Source organism: Vidua macroura, chromosome 1 (assembly GCF_024509145.1).
Source record: "Vidua macroura isolate BioBank_ID:100142 chromosome 1, ASM2450914v1, whole genome shotgun sequence".
NCBI classification, from domain to species: domain Eukaryota; kingdom Metazoa; phylum Chordata; class Aves; order Passeriformes; family Viduidae; genus Vidua; species Vidua macroura.
The window spans coordinates 117,875,270-117,898,333 of NC_071571.1; the positions used below are offsets into that span (position 1 = coordinate 117,875,270).

Below are 23,064 nucleotides of genomic sequence, written 5' to 3' on the forward strand. Positions count from 1 at the left end.
AGGCAAGTAAAAAAAAAGCCCTGAGAAAAACCGAGAGTCACTTGCTTTTCTATCCTATTACTGCTGAGACATTTTGTCAAGGGCACTATAACTGAGGCAAATAATTATTTTCTGCAGACTGGGAAAGGCACAGGCTAAGGGCTAAGTACACCTTTGGGCCACTGAAAGTATTTCAGTGGAGTTTTGACTTCTATCCCAAAGAAGGATGTTGGAATTTACATCCTGATAACAAAGAATGAACAAGGTTTTCTGTTGCAAATATTTTGAAGAAACCCTGTCCTTTGCTCAGGTTACATAAACATGGGAAATAAACAAGAGTAAAGATATGTTTAACTATCCTGAATCGTGGTAGTCTCCAGAAGGGTATCACAGCAGGAATCACAACCACACAGCTTTATTTCAAGGCTGAGACTACTATTCTTCTCGTTTACTTTTTGCAATCATTAGCAAATCATCAACCAAATCAAACTAGAACAGTAATTCCCAAAGAACTGACAGCAGCAGACAAGATGAAAAGGTGATACTGAGCTGAAGAGATTCAATAAACCACATCTGACCTGGCCAGGGTTTCAAGGAAAAAGGCATGGCAAAGCCTTCAACATTCTTTTTCCACCTATGCACAAACTATGGCATTAGGACCAGTATGGGAATATAATCAGTATGCATACTCTACACTTGGACCAGTGTTAAAAGACTGATTGACTGATTACAAACACAGGGAGTTTGAACAGACAACCCAAAACCTTAGCTGAGAACTTGCAAAGTAATGTGGCAGCATAGGAAATCTTTAAACAAAGTAATTCCACTTGCATATTAACGAAATATTTTGATACTTTAATTTCACTAAATATAGCAGCCATCATACCTTGGTCTTCACTATAATCTTCATGCACTCTATCCTCTGTTTAAAGAAAAAGAAAAATGAGCAGGAAAATTCATGAAATTTTAAGACACTAAAGACACACAAATAATACAATACAGTGTCAAGTTTATTCAGATTAAAAGAGAAATATTTGAAATTATAGTAGTTCATACTGTAATAAAGTTTGTAAGAGTGCAAAGGTGAAGATTTCTAACAGATCCTGTGAGAAGAACTGATTGATTTTCTGGCATCAAAAGATAAGACTTAAAAAAGAAAACAATATCAGCAGGCTTTCTTATACAATTCACAAATATTCATATATATTTTGAATGTGAATTATTTATAAATCATTTATACATACAGCTAGCTTCTACAGAGCAGTTTTGGCATCTACTTGTTATGACTTACTTGCTTTTAAAAAAACTTAGAGATACTACTTTATTCTTGACATCACACTAACAGCAACATCTCTGGCATATTTAAATTATTTTTTATCCACAGAAACACTTCTATACAATTTAAAATACCAATATCTATTCTCCTGGAAATTCAACCCTCAAAATATTATTCTGCCCATTTGGCTAACATTACAGAGAAGTAGTACTCATGCAGGTTTTAGCATCATTTTCTTAGGAAGTTATTATGTCTACATTTTAAATTTACATTCTGAAAAAATATTACCTAGGAGCTCCAAAGTCTTGTGTGTTGTTGTGGTTTGTTTTGTTTGTTTGGTGGGGTTTTTTTTGTGTTGTGTGATTGTCTTGGTTTGGGGCCAAAATTCAGTGAATCTTCAATAAAAAGAAAGAAGACTTTGGACTGTACCTGCATAATGTTCCATAGGATCTTCTGGCATTATCTCAGAGTCACCTTAAATAGAAATATTTAATATTTCATATTCCAATTGAATTTTCATGCAACAGATAAATAACACAAAAGAGCTTAATAAGGTCACATATTTAACTCAAAAATGAAAGAAACAATCATACTGACTTAATACTACAATATCTTATTTGAAAGTGAGAGCTGAATTATAAAATGCAGCCAGGAACTACACCATAAAACAACAAGTTTATGCATATTTGTATTTAGGCTTAAAGTTAGGAATATAAATAGGTGTTGGATAATCAATCCTTTGATTAGACTAGGAAACTCCTGACAGAACAAAATACTTATGTAAGTATTTGCAGATTGGATTCATGGAGTGTTATGGTCACAAATGTAATGGTAACATAGTGACATAAAAAATTGTCCTATTTAAAACTATCTAAAAACCATTTGAAAATAAAACTGTGAAGAAACAGTCAATATGACACATCACATTGCAGCACATTTAAAAAAGTGTGATTATATTATCATTTGAAGTAATGAAAATTTACAAACCTGGAGTGTCTGGATCACTTACTCTCTCTTCCAAATCTGCAACATAATCATCTAAGGCTGTAAATTAAATATGAACAAATAAATATCTTGAAATTAAAAATTGAAATATTAAACATATTTCATTTGTTTGAACTTTTATCCATAATGAGTCCATCAATGGCTAAATGCAGCTCCTTAGCTGAAAACTGAAAAATTAAAACTTTATATACTGACATTTGCAACTTGACACATGGCAATCTAATGGAAGGTGTTGGGCCACGCTCTCTTCTAGCCTTCTGCTATACTCTGTAGGAAAACTAGAGCAACGAGAGCCATTGGTCTCCATCAATATTTTTTAATATTTATATGAATAAAAAATGCAAACATCCTCTATCTTCAAAATTGCAAAGTATCTTCTTTACTAATGTGCAGGAGGCTCACTTGGTGATGGATCTATAGAAGACAAGATATGAACCAGAAACTGACCTTGCAAAATACATACTTTATTTCTGGCATCTCAGATTTAGAGCAATTTACTTCCTTTCATTACCTAGCTAAATTTGGGGGTTATTTTCCTCTATAGCTACAATTCTTTTCAATATTCTCTTCAATTCTATTCTATTTCAATTATTTTCAAATTCTTTTCAAAAACTTACTATGACACGTGAGAAAACACAATAGTGAAGGTAGAGTAGCTTATCCTTTTACTTTGGCAGTATAATAGCTTGGATTCTAAACCAGTTATCCCCCACACAGTTTGAAATAAACAGTTTTAGCTGTATCAAACAAATAAAACTATTTTTCTGTCACATCTGTGACACCAAATACAACTGCAAAGTCTAGCGCTAACAGTAAGTCAAACATAAGAAGCCTAGTACAAACGGAAATCAATGACTAATGTAAATGCAAGAGTCTGTCCATACTGTAAAGAAACATTGTTAGAATCCTGAAGAAAATACTTATCAGACAGTTGGGAAATTGCAATATCCATTTAATGCTTCTTCATAATGGGAAAGATGAGCTAATGCCATTGTACATGGTATCAAGCATAACATGAAGATGACTATGAGGTAATCAGATTAGTCCAAGCCAAATTTCAAAAAGCTTTCAAGATTAAGATGTGCGGAAAGACAGAACAAGTTCAGAATTACATCCTTGGTATTGACTCACTCTCTGATAGCAGAGTCAGCCACAAAGGACAAACAGTACTGCAGGAAATGTAAAAAAACTGCATGTTCCTAATGCCAAGAAAAATAGTCCTTAGAACCTTAGTAATACAGATTGTATGAAGACAATATAAGCAATAAATCTCATTTTCTCTTTTTTTAGACTGTAGAGCCACAGATCTCTTGCCTACCCAGTCCTCAATAACACAACGGCCAGAAACATATAGTAAATAAAAAGTTTTTGCACCAATGAAAGCTAAGTTTCCATACCTGTTACCTGTTATTTGTAATAAAGATTTTCAATAGCAAGTATGATGCAGTCATCCCTAAGTAAAATTCTCCAAGACAATAACAACTAGTTATTGAGAGGAAAAAAAAAAACAAATTCAAAATTTATCTATTTCTAAACCAGTCTAACCTTTTCTATTTTTCTTTCTCATAAAATTTGTTATATTGAGGCAGAAAACCATTATTACCGAGCAGGGAAAAACAAAAAAATACCTGGAATTTCATATGATTCAGACTCCACTGCTCCAGCATCATCCACCATAGGATCAGCATCTGAGAAATAAATACATTTGCACAAATTTTAACATTTTAAATCAACAAACAATAACACAAATCCTCTAGCAGATATTATGTAAGAACAGTAATATTTCTAAGCTGAAATTCTAAGCAAATTTCTTCTAATGGCAGCAGGATAAGTATATATAGACTGAAAAAAAGTTACTATTTTATTTATATACAATATCGAGAATGTGTATATATGAATAAACTCTATACACATTTCCTTAAAAAAAGAGGACTCTCCACAGAAATTTCTGAATAAACTGGGGGAAAGAAGAATATGTTCACTTTGACTTCTTAATTGTAAAGATATAAAGTAAATGGAATTTGAATTTCTCCTCTAGTCTTCTACTTTGACTTGCGCTGTGGATGAGTAAGAGAGATACAGAAACAAGGAGGTTTAACAGACTGAAGAGTTACTTTGGTTGTGAAGAAAGAATCTCAGTGCACTTCCAGCAATCAAAACTTTTAGATTACATCGATTACATCAAAAGTTATCAGGAGATATTAAAAGACAGGTAAAATTTTCAGCAGTACAAATAAAAAGCATTCAGAAAAATTTCCCCCTAGTTGGATTTAGATCATATGACTCTGCTTTAATATTTTGACTTCAATTTTCATCATCCAGTCAATGCCCCAAGGTAACAAGATATGAGCATCTTCCTTATATGATGTCTTCATCTCCGCAGGACTTAAATAGAATTAATGCTTTTAGGGAGCCATATTTGAATGAAAGAAGAATGAGAATAAAGTATAGAAAAAACTGTGTTAATAAACTTTAAAATTTAGTTCAATAAACCAAAAAGTCCAGAAGCAGAGTGTCGTGGTTTGACATGGAAGTGAGTGTCAAACCATGACACAGACTCCATACAGGCTTTACTGATGGGGAATGAAAAGATTGAGAGCAGCCACACCAAGAAGCACTTGGGGGTGCTGGTAGATGAAAGACTGGACATGGAACACCTCTCCAAAGATGTGAGAAAAGGCTGAGAACTGATGTTCAGCCTGGAGAAAAAAACATTCTAGGGTGACCTAATTGAAGTCTTTCAGTATCTTAAGGGGACAAAGAAGCTGAAAAGGGACTTTTTACAAGGGTATGTATTGATAGGAAAGGGATTTTGGCTTTAAACTGAAAGGGGGCAGGTTTAGATTGGATATAAAGTAAAAATTCTTCACTGTGCGGGTGACAAAGCACTGGAACGGTGCTTCAGAAAACAGTTGCCCAGAGAAGCTGTGAATGCCTCATTCCTGGAAAAGTTCAAGGCCAGGCTAGATGGGGCTTGGAATAATCTGGTCTAGTGAAAGGTGTCCTTTCTGGCAGAAGGGTTAGAACTAGGTGATCTTTAAAGCCCCTTTCAACCAAAACAATATTATATGATTATATTGGGGAGAGATATGCATATCTGGAGCACAGATTAATATTGTTGAAAGCCCATAGAGTAGCAATTAATAACATATGGTTCCTGGGTTCAAAATCACATAGCATTAAAATATGCCATTTTGACTTAAAATATATGCATTTGCTAAATAATGCTGTGGTTGACACTTGCTAAGGCTCTGTTTTAAGCAGAAATTACAAGTTTTAATGAGACATACTTTCATTTGTCTGGGTTGAGTTTTCTTTTGTAAATGTATTTTAAATTTATTTAGTCATTCAGATACCTTTCTGAACTGAGTCTGGTGTCCCATATGCTTCTGGAATTTCAGTCTCAAATTCTCTGAGCATGTCATCTGCAGGAGCTTCAAAAGTTTCTCCATGTATTTCTTCCTTTACTTGCCACTGGTCACTTACACTTTCATCTACATCTTCATGTCTCTCTCCTAATCAACAATGCAGACTGTTAGTGAATAAATTTTCTTTGGTATATTCTATTACCAGCAAATATTCAGTCTTCAGTACACCCTTTGTGTTTTCCAGCTAGTCTCCAAAGGGAATGGGGAGTGACAGAAAACTTATCTGCACAGTCCAGCATTATAAACCCAACTTGCTGGGACTTTCTTTGCTCACAGTAAAGGCCAACTCTGCTCTGTCCACTCTTGCCCTCTACACAGCGTTTTGAGGAAGCTTCTGTTAAAATGACTGATTTGAGCTATTAGTGACAAACAAGTCTGGGTAAGAAGACACAGTTTTAAGATTTGGTGACTGAACTTTCTGAATTTTTTTGAAAATGCCAAACAAGTTGATTTGAATGTTTTATGCAGGCAAAAGTACTTTAAGTGCATACCAAAAACAGACTCTGAGATTCATCTAGCCTATGGCAGTATTTATAAACTCTTCAGTGGTTTCTAAGTGTAAATGCATTACCAGGCTGGGAATGGAGAGCTTCATGAAGAACAGATTGAATTTCCTCTTCCAATTCTATGTCAGCAGTCTTGTGCTCTAAAAGGATTATAAATTGCAGTGAAGGTAAGCACAAAAAGCAAAATCTAAACATTAACTCAATGCTTACAGCTTTTAGTAGGCTCCATAATGTTCTTAATCCCTTTCACAAAGTTCCCTAGAGACTGACCTGGTGAACCTCTGCAACTCATACAATTAGGAAAACAATTTTGTCTTGCTTATTCTCCAATATAGAAAGTATGCAACTATCACATCAGATTCATCCATCTGAAGATGAATTGGAAGAATTTATCTACACTGCATTTCTTGCACATGTATTTTTCTAGGGGTAGTAACAAAGTCAGGTAACTATTCAAACCAAGAACTCTCTTCTAAGGAATTAATTTACTAACACTTTCATCCATTATCTTCCTACAATTTAGGCAGCAGCACTAGCAAGTCATATTTGACAACAAAATGTGAGTTGAAGAAGTAGGGCCCTGTCAACTTCATAAACAGGGAAAATAGATACATTACAGTATCAAGATCTTGTTCTGCTACAAACTGCCAGGAGAAATTACAAACTGGTTTCATGGACAAGTGATTAACATCCAACACACCAGCCCAGGACATAATAGGAATTTGTATGAAGTGTTGTCTTCATATAAATGTCCTGAAATTAACATTGAGAAACCCTACAATGACACATCTGACGAAAAAGCTCTAAACCAGGTGAACAGCTGCATTTTCAAATAAGGATCCAAAATAGCACCAGTTAGGAAAAACGGTCCCACAAAAACAAAAACCACACATGCACAAAAAAAACCACCTAACCAGGAAATCAAAATCATATCTTGATACATTTTATAATTGATATGCTAAGAAAAGTAATGCAAATCTTTTGAAAGAAAATCTATATTCCATAGATTCCACTGGCCATATGCTCTGTATTTGTATGTATGTATTAGGTTCACATAAACACCACATATGATAAGCCTCTTCAATGAACAGGAAGAAACATGTATTCTCTGAGTAACACTAATGCAAATCACATATGTGAAATGTGACATGTAAAACATTGTTTTATTGAATCCCTCTTAATTCTAATACATTCTACTAATAGTATAGGGCTTTAAAAATATTTAGATTATTTTTTAACAGTGGGAACCCCATTTATTGTATTTATTATATACTAGTAGTTTTAGCAGAAAAGTGAATATTTTATTACCTTACTAAGTTGGTTGTTGAGAGGGTTTTGTTTCTTTTTTAAGGTGAAGAATCTGCTGTTATTCTGGTTGGATATACAGTTTGAAATCAATCTAAACCACAACTACACATCATCAGAAAGTTATTCTGATGTGATAACCTACAATGGTAACCATGAAATTTTACAATTTTCATGGTCAGTGATTTATACAAAGTTATAAACAATGATTCCTGTTAAATAAGCCAACAAAGAAACTATAAAAGAGTCTGCATGTTAATGACACAGAATTATAGTTCAAATGAAGCATCATGTCTTTTGTTTCGCCTATGATTCAAAAAAGGTCTTACCTGACTCGACATATGACTTTTCAGCAGGCTGGACATTCTCCTCAGATTCTGGTGATGTTGGCTGTGCTGGGACAGATCTTTCTTTAAGGCCTGCATTTTTCAGTTATAAAGTTAACTTTATGCCCTTTTTGAACTGATTCAGTTATAAAATAAGAAAGTTCTTTCAATTAAATTAACTGATGTTACACTCTCCAAAAATGCATTCAAACAATTACAGGGCTGTCATAATATACAGTGATTTATAAAAAGACTAAAGCATATCCAGATAGTAAACAAAGATGTTTGGAAGACAAACATACAATGAAGAGGTAAAAAGTGACAGAAATTTAAGCACTTGCTTTAATTCAAAGTAACTGAACAAATGACTATACTATTCTCAACATCTATTCAGTAGCCAGTAAAAAATAGGTAGCAAATTTTTCTCTGTTTTCAATTAGGGCAAAAAATGCTTCATATGATCCATTTTATAGGTTCTATGAAGAACTAATTTGAACTTTACAAAAAGCTGCACAGAATAGGAATTACTTTAAATTCATGTGTTACATCTTAGAAGACCTGATCAAGATTAGTTTGACAACTGACTATAGAAAAAGTGTGACTGATGGAATTTTACCACTAAGATCGTGACTATCTATACCACAGCCTCTTTCTAGATCAAAACACAATGAAAAGAAAGCAATCAATAAATGTAATGATCAACACCACCATCATGGCAGGAGATAAAGATACAGCTGCAATAGATCGTGCCACATCTTAAGACACCATATGGTCAAGAATGTGTTAGTATTCTACTAATTCTCCTCTCAACTCTCCTTTAGTATGGTTCAAGCAAGACTTATACATGAGGTTCAGACTGGGCATAAGAAAAAAACCACAGACCCACAACCCCCCACCACTATGAGAGCAGTGAAATCAGTGGAAAAGACTGCACAGAGAGGCTATGCATTCCTATCCTCGGAGGTCTGAAAGACCACACTGGGAAATGGCCAGAGCAACCTGGTCATTCCTCTGAAAGGACCCTGTTTTGAGCAGGATGTTGGAATAAGGATCTCCCAAAGTCCCTTCCAAATGGCAGCTGCTGATAATCCTACATCCAAGGTCAATTAAGATAAGACTCCCTTCTCAACAAACATCACTGCACAAGGCAAACTAGTTTTTCAACAGCTGCATACATGGAAATCAATGGAAAAGACAGAATACTGAACACTCCTGTAGTACTAGAAATCTTGTAAAAGCAACTCTTAAGTGGATAAATATTACATTTCAAGTAAGTACAATTTAAAAAATAGTAATTACCACATTTCTATTACAGTCAAACATATCTCAATGTAAATTGAACTAGTATGTCTCAAACCAAATTTGTGTAGACTAGAGAGAGATTATTTTATGCATTGTGAGAAAAACATGTATTTATTTCAAGTAATGGTTACAGGATAAGAGAATTAAGTTTATCTTTTTATATTATTTAAATTTAAATTATTTGAAGCTAGTTAGGTAGACTGTATCCAAAAGTAGTGTAACTAAGAGTGCACCACTTTGGAGTCAAAATAAGAAGCTAAAGAAAAATGCCAAATTTACACTTGGTTTTTGGCCAATTTTCTTCTGTCATTAAAAAAAACCACCTACTTAGAATATGAAAAAAACATTATCAAATATTAAATATTATTATTAAATGACAATATTTAATATTATTTAATAATATTTAAGATTATTAAAATATTACCATCTTCAATATTATTAGTATTCAAATTAAATATCATTAATTTATAATAATAAAATAGTATTGTTAATATATAAGATTATTATATTATTATAAAATATATCTTTTCCTGCAGGACTGTTAATGGCTACAAGAGTAAGAAGTTACTTCCTTCTACAATCATCTTAGGATGGAGACAAAACCAGTAAGTCATATCAACCACTCTCACACTTCAGAATCCATAAGCATGGAAACAGCCACCTTGCTTTCACAAACAGTTCAGTTACTTTACACATACACTGCTTTAAATAAGTCTTCGTATCCTCAATAACCCACCCCCATGTTCAGATCCAGACAACCACACACTCTGCTTCATGAACAATAAATGAATTCAAAGAATTTCAAAAGACAGCCAATATCCCACACCAAACGAGCACTATGACTACTTAACAGGAAAGAAGGAACCAAGAAGAGTGTCTTTGTTTCACTTGCACATTTCTAAACTTAACCTTCAAGCTTTTGTACATGTCTATTGTGCTTAACACTGATTTCAATTCAATCTTGTCAAGCATGTAATATACTAAATCATTTACTTTTTTTAATATATTATTTTCTCTCTTCTGTTTATTAAAATTGCATTTAGCTTTTACTTGTCTGGTGCATTTTTTGAGCTTATGTGGTGACTTGTTGCATTAAGTTTAATGACAATATTTCATAAAGATATACAACAACACAACAGATCTCTGGGGCAAAAATACTTTATTTTGTGGCTGTCTGTATAGCCTGGAGTGCTGCTCAAATAAAAATTTCCTTGGAAAGGAAAAAAATAAAACAACCCAACCTTTCCAGAACGCCATAAACTTTGGGTCATAGATACAATATGTTAATCAGAACAGCAATTCATGTGAAATTTCACTCCCACACAGTTACAAGTTCTGGCACAGGACAGGAGAAAATAAAAAGTGATGTGCACTATACCATTGTGCCGCCATCCTTGAGAAGTGTGATTTGAATGTTCCTCTGGTCAAATATGCATTTTAACACTTACCAGAGCAAGGCTATCATCACCAAAACCTAACAGAGAATGTTCATTATGGAAGTGGATTTACTAAATCTTCATTCTCTCGTATTTTTTGTAAGGCACTGTAATGTTCACAATGCACATCTCTTCCCTCCCTCTTCATGAATTTATAAATATTTAGAAATACCTCAGAGTAGATAATCTCTATTAATTATCTCTATTAATCTCTATTAATTATTATTTTCTACAGCTTTAATTTGAACTATTTTTCACAACTATTTGAATATTTCATTTTCTCTTAAAAAAAAAAAAAAACCAATCATTTTTAACCTTATTATCACATAACTCTAGGGATCAAAGCATGATGAAGACATATGTATGGAACGGCTGAGCTAAGTGTATTGCCAACTATTATATACAAAATTTTAGCAAAACTACAAACAGAATTAACCTTCAGGACTTCAATCCTAAATTGTTTTTGCAACTTTATTCATTCTAATGAGACTGCTGGATAAATCCTTCCTTGATGCTGAAAATACAGAAGCTGTAAGAACAAACTAACACAAGACTTTGCTTATAGAAGCATCCTGCACTTGAAAGTGTTGAAGTAGATAATAGCTGCAAAATATATAAGCTATTCTCTAAACAAGTTCAACCAGAATAGAGTAGTACTAGCATATCACATCTTAAATGTAATTGGAATACAACAGTACTTATCAATGATGAAATAGATGGCCTAATTTTCATCAGTACTCCCTTACCAAAAGGTTGGCAAACTTGAAAAAAAAAATCAGGACACCGTTAAATAAAAAGTGATAATGAATCTAGCTTTCCAACACAAATATAGAGAAATAAAATAATTAAGTAAATAGGGAATGGAAGAAAAGCAGAAACACATTGTCATGGGATCAAAAGATAAAAATGTAGAAACATTTTGATTGAGTATACCCTGGGGTCTCATGATAAAGTGCAACTGTCAAGTTGGTTTGACTATTCGCATGCAAAATATTTTTCTCAGGAAAAAATACAGTTTCCTTAGGGAAAAAAATTGGCAGAAAATAAGTTACATTTATTTGTTTAGTTCCTACAACACTACAGTCCATTAATGCTCCTCTTGGTTGTTTCTGTGAAATAGAAATATTTAATGAGTTTCTACTACGTGTGTCCAGATAAACCTGTTAATATTGCTTTTAAATTTGCATTTCATATAGAACATTAGACTTTCACCTCCACATCAAGCAAATACAAGTAAACAAGGAAGGGAAAAAACCAGTCACAAAAACCCAAACCCATATTTAGAGTAGCCTTGAAGTAACTGGCATCAATTTGACATATGAATGTTTTCAATACACATTGGTAGCCAGGCACATTAACATATGTACATACTTGAGTTTCACATCAGATGTTTCTGCATTATGTTTACAATACCAGTACACACTGAACAGTTTTAAAAAAATATTATATATAGCCTTTGATCACACTTATTTCCAGAAAACATTATTTTCTTATTGCCATATTTACCACATTCACATAAATATTGACCTTTACATTCTTGAGGTCTATTCCTCATTAGCAGAACAGGAACTCTTGTTTATTTCTTTTCTTTCTTGTCTTCCTTGGATTGGCTTTTAACTATTTTTTTTGTTTCTTTGTCTTTTCCCACCTGAACAGCACCATCCTTTTCACTGGCTGACCTTTTTGTAGTCTCCTTGGATTTTATACTTTTGTCTAGGCCTTTTTCCTTTCCTCTGTCTCTTTTAGTCTTGTCAGAATCTTTCTTTAATTTATTCACATCAACAGCTTTCTTGTCCTTTCGATCAGTAGCATCTTTTCCTTTCCTGGTTTTCTTTTTTTCTTCTTCATTTTCCTCTTTCTTGGATTCCTGCTTCTCCCTTAATTTCTTGAGTGATTCTTTAATAGCTTCTTTTACTTTTTAGTTTTTCATTTAAAAAAGAGGAAATGTTCAATAAGAGAACCATTCTTAGGCCAAAAAACATCTTATGAACAACCATGTACAAGCTTCAATCAAATTATTATTTAATGTTTGTTAGATTTAAACTTGTATAATTAACTCCTATGCTTTAAGCAATTTAAACAAATTAGTTTTGACTTTTAGGAACGTCTCACACCATGCAGCCAGCAAATAACCTTGGCGTATACTGCAGCTGCATCCAAATCAAGTGTTAATCTAGAGAAAATCATGCCTCTATTATCTTACTGCTGACTTCTGCAGAATGCTAAAACCACTTTTGCCTGTGAGCATGAAAATCACAATAAATTTTGAACCTTTGACAACAGTGTAACAGTTATAAACGTTATTACACAAATTGATCATACAATGTTTTACTGATATTGCTACCTCGTATTAAGCAAAGACTTAAGAAAGGTAACTGAAGTATGTATTGAGAAGTACAAGTAAGAAGAAACACCAATGCCCTGATTACTTATATCCAAAAAAGTTAGCTGGGTTAGACTAAACTCAGCAAAATCAAAGCAATAATTGTAAATTGGTTCTTACAACTTTGCTTTTCAGTTATCAGTAACATTTTTTTCTTTGTTTTATTTTGTAGTTGTGTCACTTGTGCATCTTTTCTCTACTTCAATTCACATTTAGCTTTGACAGGGTATACAGATAATATGTCACAAAAACAACCAGAACAGAATCCTTCAAATTTGTGTTTAATGTTCAATATTTACATCCGTTTTGCCATAGTTTTGAAAATATTTGTCAGTACCAGTAGAATTCTCCAGAAGAAGGAACTTTCAAGTCAATAAAATTCAGAGAATTTTCCATTAAATATGTATGCAATATTCGCATTTAATTTTGAAATAAATACTCCCACATTATTAAGAAAGTGATTATAACTTTTACGTATAAACATCTCTGTTTTTATCCAGACTTTTGAGAAACTGTAGTCTGTAAAGGCAAAAAAGCAGGTCTGCCTCTAGGTGCTGTGTAACATTTCTGTGGAGTGAGCAATTTGATTAAACAGCTCAGTCTAAAAGGAATGGCATCATATTTCCTTCCAAATTGTTTTTTACATAAAACATTTGAAATATGCCATTTCTTCATTCTTATATCAAACATTGAAAAATAATCCAAAACTCAGGAAATAATTGCTAAGTTACATTTACTACATTCTTTGAAACATGCAGTTTGCCACCATTTATACCAACAAGCACAATGTGGAACAAATGCTAAAAATTTCAACTTAATGCAAGATGCTGAGAAAAGCCACACTGAAATGAGCAGCAAACTTTCCTTAGCAGATACATTTTTTTCCTCGGGAAGGTTTGTATGGTGAATAGCATGCATTTTTCACATACTGCTAGGAAAAAACACCTTACAGTCTATATGTGGTTAATATAACACATGGACTGTTTCCATAGCCTCATGCTGCCCAGAGATAACCGAGCAGATATAAAAAGCTACACACCTGAAGTACACCTGGTACCTTGGTGTTTGCTGAGGCTAATTTACTTCTTTTGTCTTCACCACTATGAGCTGTTCATACAGCAATGTAATTATAAATAAATATATGGCATAAATTGGTTGCAAGCTCTCCCACGCTAAGCTTTTAGAAAATGTTGCAATCAATCCCACAAATAATATTAAAGGGGAACTTATTGAACTTTGCCTAAATTTCAATTCTCACAGCAAAAAGAAAAAAACCAGATGAAACTATTAAAGTACAGTTTTAGAAGAATTAACGCACTCAAGTCCAATTACTATATAGTAATGGTACCATGAATTCATGGAAGATAGTAAAGAGGATTTCACATGGAGCAAAATCTTACTTAAAAACATGCAGAATATCAGGTCATCATCAAGTACAATCCAAACAAGATATCTGTTGTAGAAAAATCCACACAAACTAAATATAATCTCTAGTTAGGAAAGCACTTGCATTGCAACTGGATTTCAATCAGTAATAAAAGAAAATACTGAGAAATTATAAGAACAATAGTTTGCTGCATCATTAGAAAATATTTAGCCAACATCGCTAGTATTAGTAAACATTATAACCCACAGTTGGTGTTTGTAATGCACATGCATTTCATACATCATTATCTGCAGAAAGTTTGCATTAAAAAAAAACATCAAAAATACCTTTGAGTTTAGTTTTTTTCTTGGCTACCCCTCCTGGCTCCTCACCTAATTAGTTGCAAAATGGAAATAGGTTATGAACGTATTTGTGATGTTTAAGAAACTTGACATGAAATTTCCCAACCTGCCATGTTATGTAAAAAGTTCACTTTACATAGCACACTACAATGCTGTGGAAAAATACAAAATACTAACTTGTTAAAAATAAAGCAACTTCAGTTGCGGGACCATCACAAGTACTGATACGAAAGACTAACTAATCAAAGAAAAGTACCACATTACCAGATGCTACTTGTGAAACATCTTAACTTGGAGATTGCTCAGCTCTCTCCAGACAAGTGCTGCCACATAAGAATAACTGACACCCCCTCTGATTTCTCTGCAAAGTATTTGTCAGTTCCCTCTCAAACACACTAATTTATGTTTATATAAAATTTTATAAATATTTTATAAACATGTTAAGTCAAAAGGCCTTCAAGTACACAGGTATTGCAGAGTATATAAACTGGCTGTTTTCTTACACTAAATTACAACATGACTATTTATCCAAAGTAAAATAAATGTTTTGGCAAAGGTTTTGCTCAGATCCAAAAAACAGTTACCAGTTCATTAGAGTTAAAATACTTAACTGCATTACTTCAGACTCCTTTCCCATTGTAGCTAACAAACTGAGGGCAGTCAGCCTCTTGATTGTACTTCACAGCTAGTACCACAAGAGGCATAAAGGCAAAAGCCTTTCCAAAAATACAAATAATATTTAGCTTCATCTTTTTAATACCATTAAAAGAGACTGGATCATCACTATCATGATGCTGTGGATTAAGACTTAAATCCCACAAACACAGCAATTTTAACCACAAAAATCATGTAAGTTGCTACCTAAAAGCCAACTAGAAAGTAAAGAAAAGCTGAAAAGATACAGTAAGTATTACTGTATAGTAAAGTAAGTATTACAGTAAAGTAAGTATGTATTTTTAAACTGATACATAATCTTATTAAACAAGAAGAGATATTCCCACATCTCAACACTAGGCTTCTCATTCAGACATGCAACACACCTACACTGAACATCTGCACCATGAGCTTAGGCTTCCAGAAAACAGTATCTATCTAAACTGTGTCATATATCAACACTAAATCTGAAAAAACAAACAATACTCTGATAGCCTATACTAAAAAAATGAAATAATACAGTCAAAGAATTTAATGTAAAGTCATTGTAGTCACCTTGCATCTAACTTCTACACTACACGTTTTCAAAAAATCAAGCATTGACATTATGGCCAAAATACTTTTTAAAAGGGTTAGTCAAGTAAAAATACAGGCTTTAGATTCATTTCCTTACAAATTCATACCTGAGATATGAGTATTTCAAGCTCTTCCCTCATAGATTACCACCATTGCTGAAGTCCAGACCTCTTAACTTGACTAAAATCTTTATTCGGTCTTACTATTTCTAAGCAGTTCGTGGAAGAATAAGTCAACTTTTTTTTATATAAAAGGAAAAACAGACTAGAACTTTCATTTACATCTCAATGAAAATATAAACAATACTCAGTACAGTACTCAGAAAAGTTGCACACAGCCATATTTAAATTTACAGCTCCTCCCCTCTTTTCATATTAAAATGAAACATTACTGGATATTTTAAGATACTCTTAAAAGCATGTGTTGACAAAAAACCTATAAAATTTTACAAGTATCAGTATACACAAAAAATATCATACAGATATTTCAAATTATTTTAAAATAAATATATATGCACTATGTTGAAAGATTACAAAACACCTTATTACTGATAATTGTTATTTCACTTGTTAAATATTCACACAAGTAGTAATTTTTCAATCTGATCAGTTTCAATCTGATTTATGCAATGTATAACACTAAAGTTCTCAGCAAATTTTCATTTCATGACATAACTACACAAATCATGTAAACTTTAACATATTAATAGACCTGTTCACAAGAGAGGTATGTAAAATAATGTATTTTAAAACATTAGTATTATGCCATAATCACAAGACTGAAATCCTGCTGCATCTTCATTTCTACCTGAACATGATCCCTACAAGGGGAAATCCCTACAGCACAGGAAAGTCTTACTTGTCAGCCCCAATTATGCTGAAGCAAGACAGGTACAAACCACCTGGTTTTCCAAGATAGCAATGTCCAGAGAATGTGACAAAATTTGGCATCTAAGGGAATTCATCCAAGACTTAGGCTCTTACAGCACAGGAGCACAAAAACAAATGTCCAGAATTCTATAAATCATGTAATTGAACTTATGGACTCTAATTCTAAAGTCCAATTCAAGTGGCTTCACACTTGTTTTGAGCTAGTTTTAAAGTTCCTTCTTTTTTTCCATTCAATCCCACATTATAAATGTCCAATGCTGGCAATGCAAGAAGAAAATATAAAATTTATAACATCAAATGTGGGTATAATGGAAGGTCAGAAATGGCTACTATTAGAATTAGTTAATTAAAAAGTTGAGTTCAAAGTTAACATAGGTGGATAGGTTTACAATATTTTTTAAATAACTCCTTCAAATAGTCATTATAAAAATTAAATACTCCTCTCAAAGTGGTCATTTTCATACAGTGCTTAAAGGTGGTCAGCTTGCTATCTTAACTGACTTGAAGCTCAGGAATATTACAAAGCATTCTTATTCTGCAACAAAGTCCAGTCGTTTCCTCTATTTTTCCCCATAAAAACCTTCAAGAACATTATCCACAAACAACCCCCAAGTGAGAGCAGAGGTTTAGAACTTGAACATCAGAAGAAAAATACATAAATACTATTTCTATTTACAACGATAATCATTGCAAAACAAAAATAATAGGGAAAAAGCTCTCCGTTTTTGAGCAGTTTCCCAGATGCTGACAAATAACATTCTCATATTTAACAATACATTGAGCAGCCTAGCATGTTCAAATACTATTTTAGTCACTTAATAATCCTGAAAACCTCAATAGCCTTGCTGGACAAAAGGCTTTGCCATGCGAAAAATTTCCTCTAAGTCAATTTCTCCACAACCTCTACCTGCACTAACACTTTTAACCTGCAGCACCAGGAAACAAATGTAAGCTAATTAAGGTGGTTTATCCATTTAGATGGGAAAAAGGGAGAGGCTACTTTGCATTTACTGCAGAAAGCACATGGGCCAGGTTAGCACTAAGGAGCTGACAGACAGCGCTTGCTACCCTTCTGTAATTTATGCAAAGCCTGGATAACAGGATATAAAGTGTCCAGTTTTAAAACACTAGGGTTGGTGTTCAGACTCTTGCCTTAATTTATGACATTCCATCAAGAACCTCCTTAGCCACACAAAAAATTAGTGAAAGATGTTAAAATTGCAGTACCAAAAGACGAAATACACATCTGTAAGCCAAAATAATTATTAACATTTTTTTCTCTCCTTTTTATTTTCCTTTTCCAGATGAACTGCAAGTGAGAAAAAATCATGATTGTTCGTATATCCCTCTGCACATAATTACTACTATGATTGTGCATTTATAATATGCTATGTATTTAGATATACAAGGTCATCTGCTAAACAAAATTAGTTTACTGACAGAAAGCTAACACCCACTTACCTTTAAGCGAGCTCAGAGTGCTTGTCTTACCAAAGCCTGTAACTCTCCAAGTGCAAGAGTTTTCATTCATACAATTAGCATAAAAACCCCTCAAACAACAAAACACCAAACTTCAGTACATACTCCACACATTGCTTTAATATCTCTTGCTTATTTAACTGCATAATGTCAGAAGAAAAATCCAGATCAGATACACTTGGTAGGAAGCATTTTCGTTCCCTGTAAGTCACAGATGTTTATGCTGCATCTTGTCTGAGCAGATATAAGAAACCAACAAGTAAATCTTGACTTTATTAGCCTCATCTTGAGACATACATCCTGACCATGAGAAAGACAACACTTAATGTATTTCATGCTACTGTGACATCATTATCATAGCTGCTTATCTGATGGAAACCAAACAGGGAACACAGTAACACATCTCTCCAAAATGACTGATCTGTACACAACAGCTTTCCCCAGCTCCCAAATTACATTTACAACACAGGTAGGTTTTACCTCTTCCATCTGACCATGAAATGAAATAAAAATCTTTCTCATGCTTCAATATATTCTTCTTCTGTGCTGCCATCTAAATGCAACCTATACCAATAACAGTTATGAAAATTTGATTTTCTTCTATAGCCAGTCAATTAAGGCTAACTAATAATGAAAATTTTTTAAAGGGGGCAGGGGGAAAATACTGGCAAAAATTTTTGCAATAAAAATTTTAATAGATATGCAAACAATCTCTGTATTCTTTATTCACTTCAATTCAAAGTTATTCTATACATTATGAGCATTGTGATTTCTCTCTGCCATATAACACTCTTTTACCTTCAAATTAAATACTGCTGAAGGTGGTCACAGAAATCTGGGGTTCAAAGCTTCTGAAAGTTTTCAGCCATTTCAGATGTATGGGTGTTAAGGGGTTTTACCCCTATAAATTTGATTAGTATCACAAGAAAGCAAGCAAAAGCTTTACTACGAAGGTTAATGCAGTATTTTGTTTGAAGACTGGCAATTAAAATATCAAACATTTACCAACAAATGACAAACAGCCCACAGATTTCTAAAAACGCTAGACAAACTGGAACACTACAGTTTTAGTCACAGGTATTTATTTCTGGCATTCTGAAAACTTAATATAAATTAACTGCAAGGAATGTGAGGGTATCTAATGAAACCTGCATGTCCAATTTAATATAAAATCAGTGAAGTTTCATTCCTTGCTAGGTATAAACCCCAGCAAGTACCTATCACTTAAACAACATATTTTCCACACAAAAAACATTGTTTGCTACTCATTTTCTCCTGTTTTAAATTCTCAAACCAGAAAATGCAGGAGAAAGTGGCAGCCTTGTTCTCTAAAATAATTATTCTAACATAAGAGAAGGCAAAATGCCACAGCTTTCAACTCACACTTTAAAAATACTTTAAAACAATTTAATGACTGTATTTTTATAGTCATGAACAATCAAACTAAAAATCAGGTTTTCAAGTTCCTCAACTAATTTCAAACTATTTGTGAAGACTCACAAGCAAATTGGGATACTGTTCAGTTTTCTTTGCTTATCTGCACATCATACTCAGCTTAACGTTTTTTGCTTTTAAATGCCTTTTTAAAAACAAATTAATAAACAAACAAAAAAGCCTGCCATGCTGATATAACTGAAGATTCAACTAAATCTTATTATCACCCTTACTAGCCAAGTTCTGCTTGTAATCACAACAATTAATAGAATATATGAAAACCAAACTCCTCTATCCCAAACTTCTGGAGAGAACCACGGGTGAGAGTTCAATTGTTAACTCAACAGAAACAACCCCAGACAAGACTGAACACTTCTGAGAAGACTATTTTCCAGAAATGAAGTACCCTACAAAGATACTTACTTAGGTCTTTGCATTCACCCCTTCTCCCCTGACAAATTCTTCATTCCCACTAGAATTATTTTTGAGCCGATGTCTACACACTTAATAAAACCAAACAGGAAGTTGCATGATACCAAATCAGAACTCTGTTAGCCTGCCTTTCATATCTGCAGCCCATGTTAAACGAATTCACTGGTTAATGATCACCTATCTCAGTGCCTGTAGCTTTCTCGTGGTTCAAGCAATCCACCTCAATTTCACTTGAAAATTTTCCAGTTTATCAATTTCTTTTTTAACAATTTTGTATAAAATTCATTATATAGAATTCTTATAGCAGATGTTTCCCCTCTCTTTTTGGCTATCTAGTTCCATTACTGAAGCACCTACAATAGAATTCAATGTTCCATGACAACTTTTTAATTCCCATTGAGAGGTTTTATTAGCCCAAAACAGTGATGAAATTCTTATTTCCAATTCAAATCTTCTTCAAAAATTGAATTTAAAAAATTCTCAACCAAAACAAAACAACCCAAGCTTACTTATTTCCTACATCTCAGACACTGCAAGTTTCTTGCACTTGCTAACAAACTGCTGAGTAATATTCTAGATCTACTAGCATTTATTTTTATAATGTTTAGGGGTTTGTTTATTTTCTTTGCCTTACACTTCATGTATCTTATTTTAAAAACCATTAAATTTATATATTGTTAGCTTTCTTATATCCTAATCCCCAAATATTTGGAAGAAAATGTGACCAATGCTCTCATGGCTCTATTTAATTCGTAAACCTTGAGTAGCAGTATTAGCCCATCACAGCATTTCACTTGCTTAACACCAGCACATTTTTATTACTTTTAAAAGATTATATAGTAACCTGAATTGGATGATCTAGAGGAAGATTTTTCAAACAGGCATGTTAAATTGCTTTAAAAATGGCATGCCAAAGTAAGTGGAATTTTATTTATTTTAAAAAGATGTTAAAATTTCAGCCTGCAACTACTAGTGTTTAAACTCGGGTATCAACTTCATAGAGGAAACCAATACAAACTTAAGCAAAGCAGGCATTACAAAAAACAATTTTATACATTTTTAATAGTAATTTGTTTGAGTACATTATTCATGTTTTAAAAGGACAGCTCCATTTCAGCTTTTGATACCTGATACAAACTGCAGGACACAATTATAAACTGTCCTTTCTCAACCAGTAACTTCATGACAGCAGACAGAATTCACATACACGGAAAGTATTTTTGGAACAACTGTCATAAAACAGTTTCACAAGAAAAAGATTCAAATCTGCAAAACTACATTAAATACTTAAATTTCTCAAGGAATAGAAGACATTAAATTCTAATTTTCAATTAGTCTTTAATATATTCAGTATTACATTAGAAATACATAATCATAGCTTCCCAATTCCACAGAAGGCCCACCTTAAAAACTAAAAGAAATTTGGAACAGCCCTTGTGATGTGATTGTCATATTAAAGAAATGATTGAAGATTTAGTTTGAAAATAGACAAATCAGTGGGAATAAACCATATGACAGTGTAGCTTCTGAATACATTATGTTAGCTAACTTAGAAATAAATATTTCTGTAGAATTTTCAAGCACTTATAAATTAGTGCTTTTCTTTGAACAAGAAAAAATAACCTATCTGAGAAATCAGTGAATCACAAAATAAGTTATTTATTAAAATTATATTTCACAAGAGAATTATCATTGTCATGACTATATCAAGGATTAACATAAAAATATGTATTTACAAAATGCAGTCATGCTAGAATACATTCAAGGCTGTTACAAAATGCGTCAGTTAATGTTTGCTAGAAAGACAAATGTTATAGTGTTAACAGTAGAGATTATTACACTTAAGCTTTGTAAGTTTTGTGCACAAAATGCACAAATTGAAGCACATACAGAAACCAACTACACAACCACAGATACACGTTTTATTCTACATATTTACACACCTGTGTAATACTTGCCATCCTGTCACAAAAATGGAAAAATTATTGACAGGCTTTCAACTACTGAAACAGTATTGCATGGCTAACTTTAGTTCAATCTTTAGAGTGTCCATTTGGGAGGTTCCCCTCAATACCATAAATTCTTGCTATATTAAGGTTGATGATTTCATGGACATTCTCGAAAGCCAATCAAATTAGTCTTTCAGTCACTGGTTCTGTAAATCCAAAATAACACAAGTCTTTTTTCCCTGAACCCCTTCATTCTGTGACGTACCATCAACATCATCTGCAGCTTCGCTCTCTTCTTCTTCTAGTATCTCAAAAGGAGTCAATACATCATAGAGAAATGAGAGAAAGCCATAAAACCAATCAGAGCTTTCCTCTGCTAAAATATTAAGGACTTCCTCAAGAGAATCAATATTTTCATTAGTGCCATCTTTGGTCAGGCCTATACAAGAATAGAGGAAAGAGAGAGAGAGGGAAGGGGAAAAAAGAGACAGCAGTTAGGTGGAAAGAGGAAACTGTAAAAGAAGGATCTGTGAAAGACATCTCTTGTCACAGACAGAAGTCTTTACAGGAATGCTAACTAGGAAATAGAAGGATGTTAAGAAAGTTGAATCTTTCCAATACAGACTATAATTTGGGCAATAAACATGCAAAATGTTATGCCAGAATCTTACTAAAAAAAAAAAAAAAAAGAGAGAGAAAAAAAAGGCAGTAGCTTCGCTTTTCCTTCCTCCTAGTCCTAAATCTAAATCCATTTATATTCAGGTTTTCTGCCACAGCATTCACCTTAAGACAATTTTTTTATCAGTAATCTTCTACTACTTCAAAATCACTGAATTTGTTTTCTTTATTTTTTAAACCATTACATTCAATTTTGAGAGCTTGCAACTGATGGCCAAGAATAACATTTAAATGAGTATATAAACAATCTCGTCACAGACACACTGCTAAGGATAATATTCTTATCCATGCAGAATTT

At 33.1% G+C, this 23,064-nt stretch overlaps 1 protein-coding gene across 8 annotated transcripts in view; it reads right to left on the minus strand.

The window, feature by feature from the left end:
* ASPH (aspartate beta-hydroxylase) overlaps window positions 1-23,064 on the minus strand; it is a 110,363-nt gene that overhangs the window by 63,443 nt on the left and 23,856 nt on the right. For all 8 annotated transcript variants that reach the window (XM_054003098.1, XM_054003343.1, XM_054003406.1 and 5 more), the window contains 7 exons: window positions 7,829-7,918; window positions 6,260-6,334; window positions 5,617-5,775; window positions 3,889-3,948; window positions 2,243-2,299; window positions 1,685-1,729; window positions 866-901 (listed from right to left, as the gene is read on the minus strand). In XM_054003098.1, coding sequence (XP_053859073.1) covers window positions 866-901; window positions 1,685-1,729; window positions 2,243-2,299; window positions 3,889-3,948; window positions 5,617-5,775; window positions 6,260-6,334; window positions 7,829-7,918 — 522 coding nt within the window. The remainder of the gene's footprint in view (window positions 1-865; window positions 902-1,684; window positions 1,730-2,242; window positions 2,300-3,888; window positions 3,949-5,616; window positions 5,776-6,259; window positions 6,335-7,828; window positions 7,919-23,064) is intronic.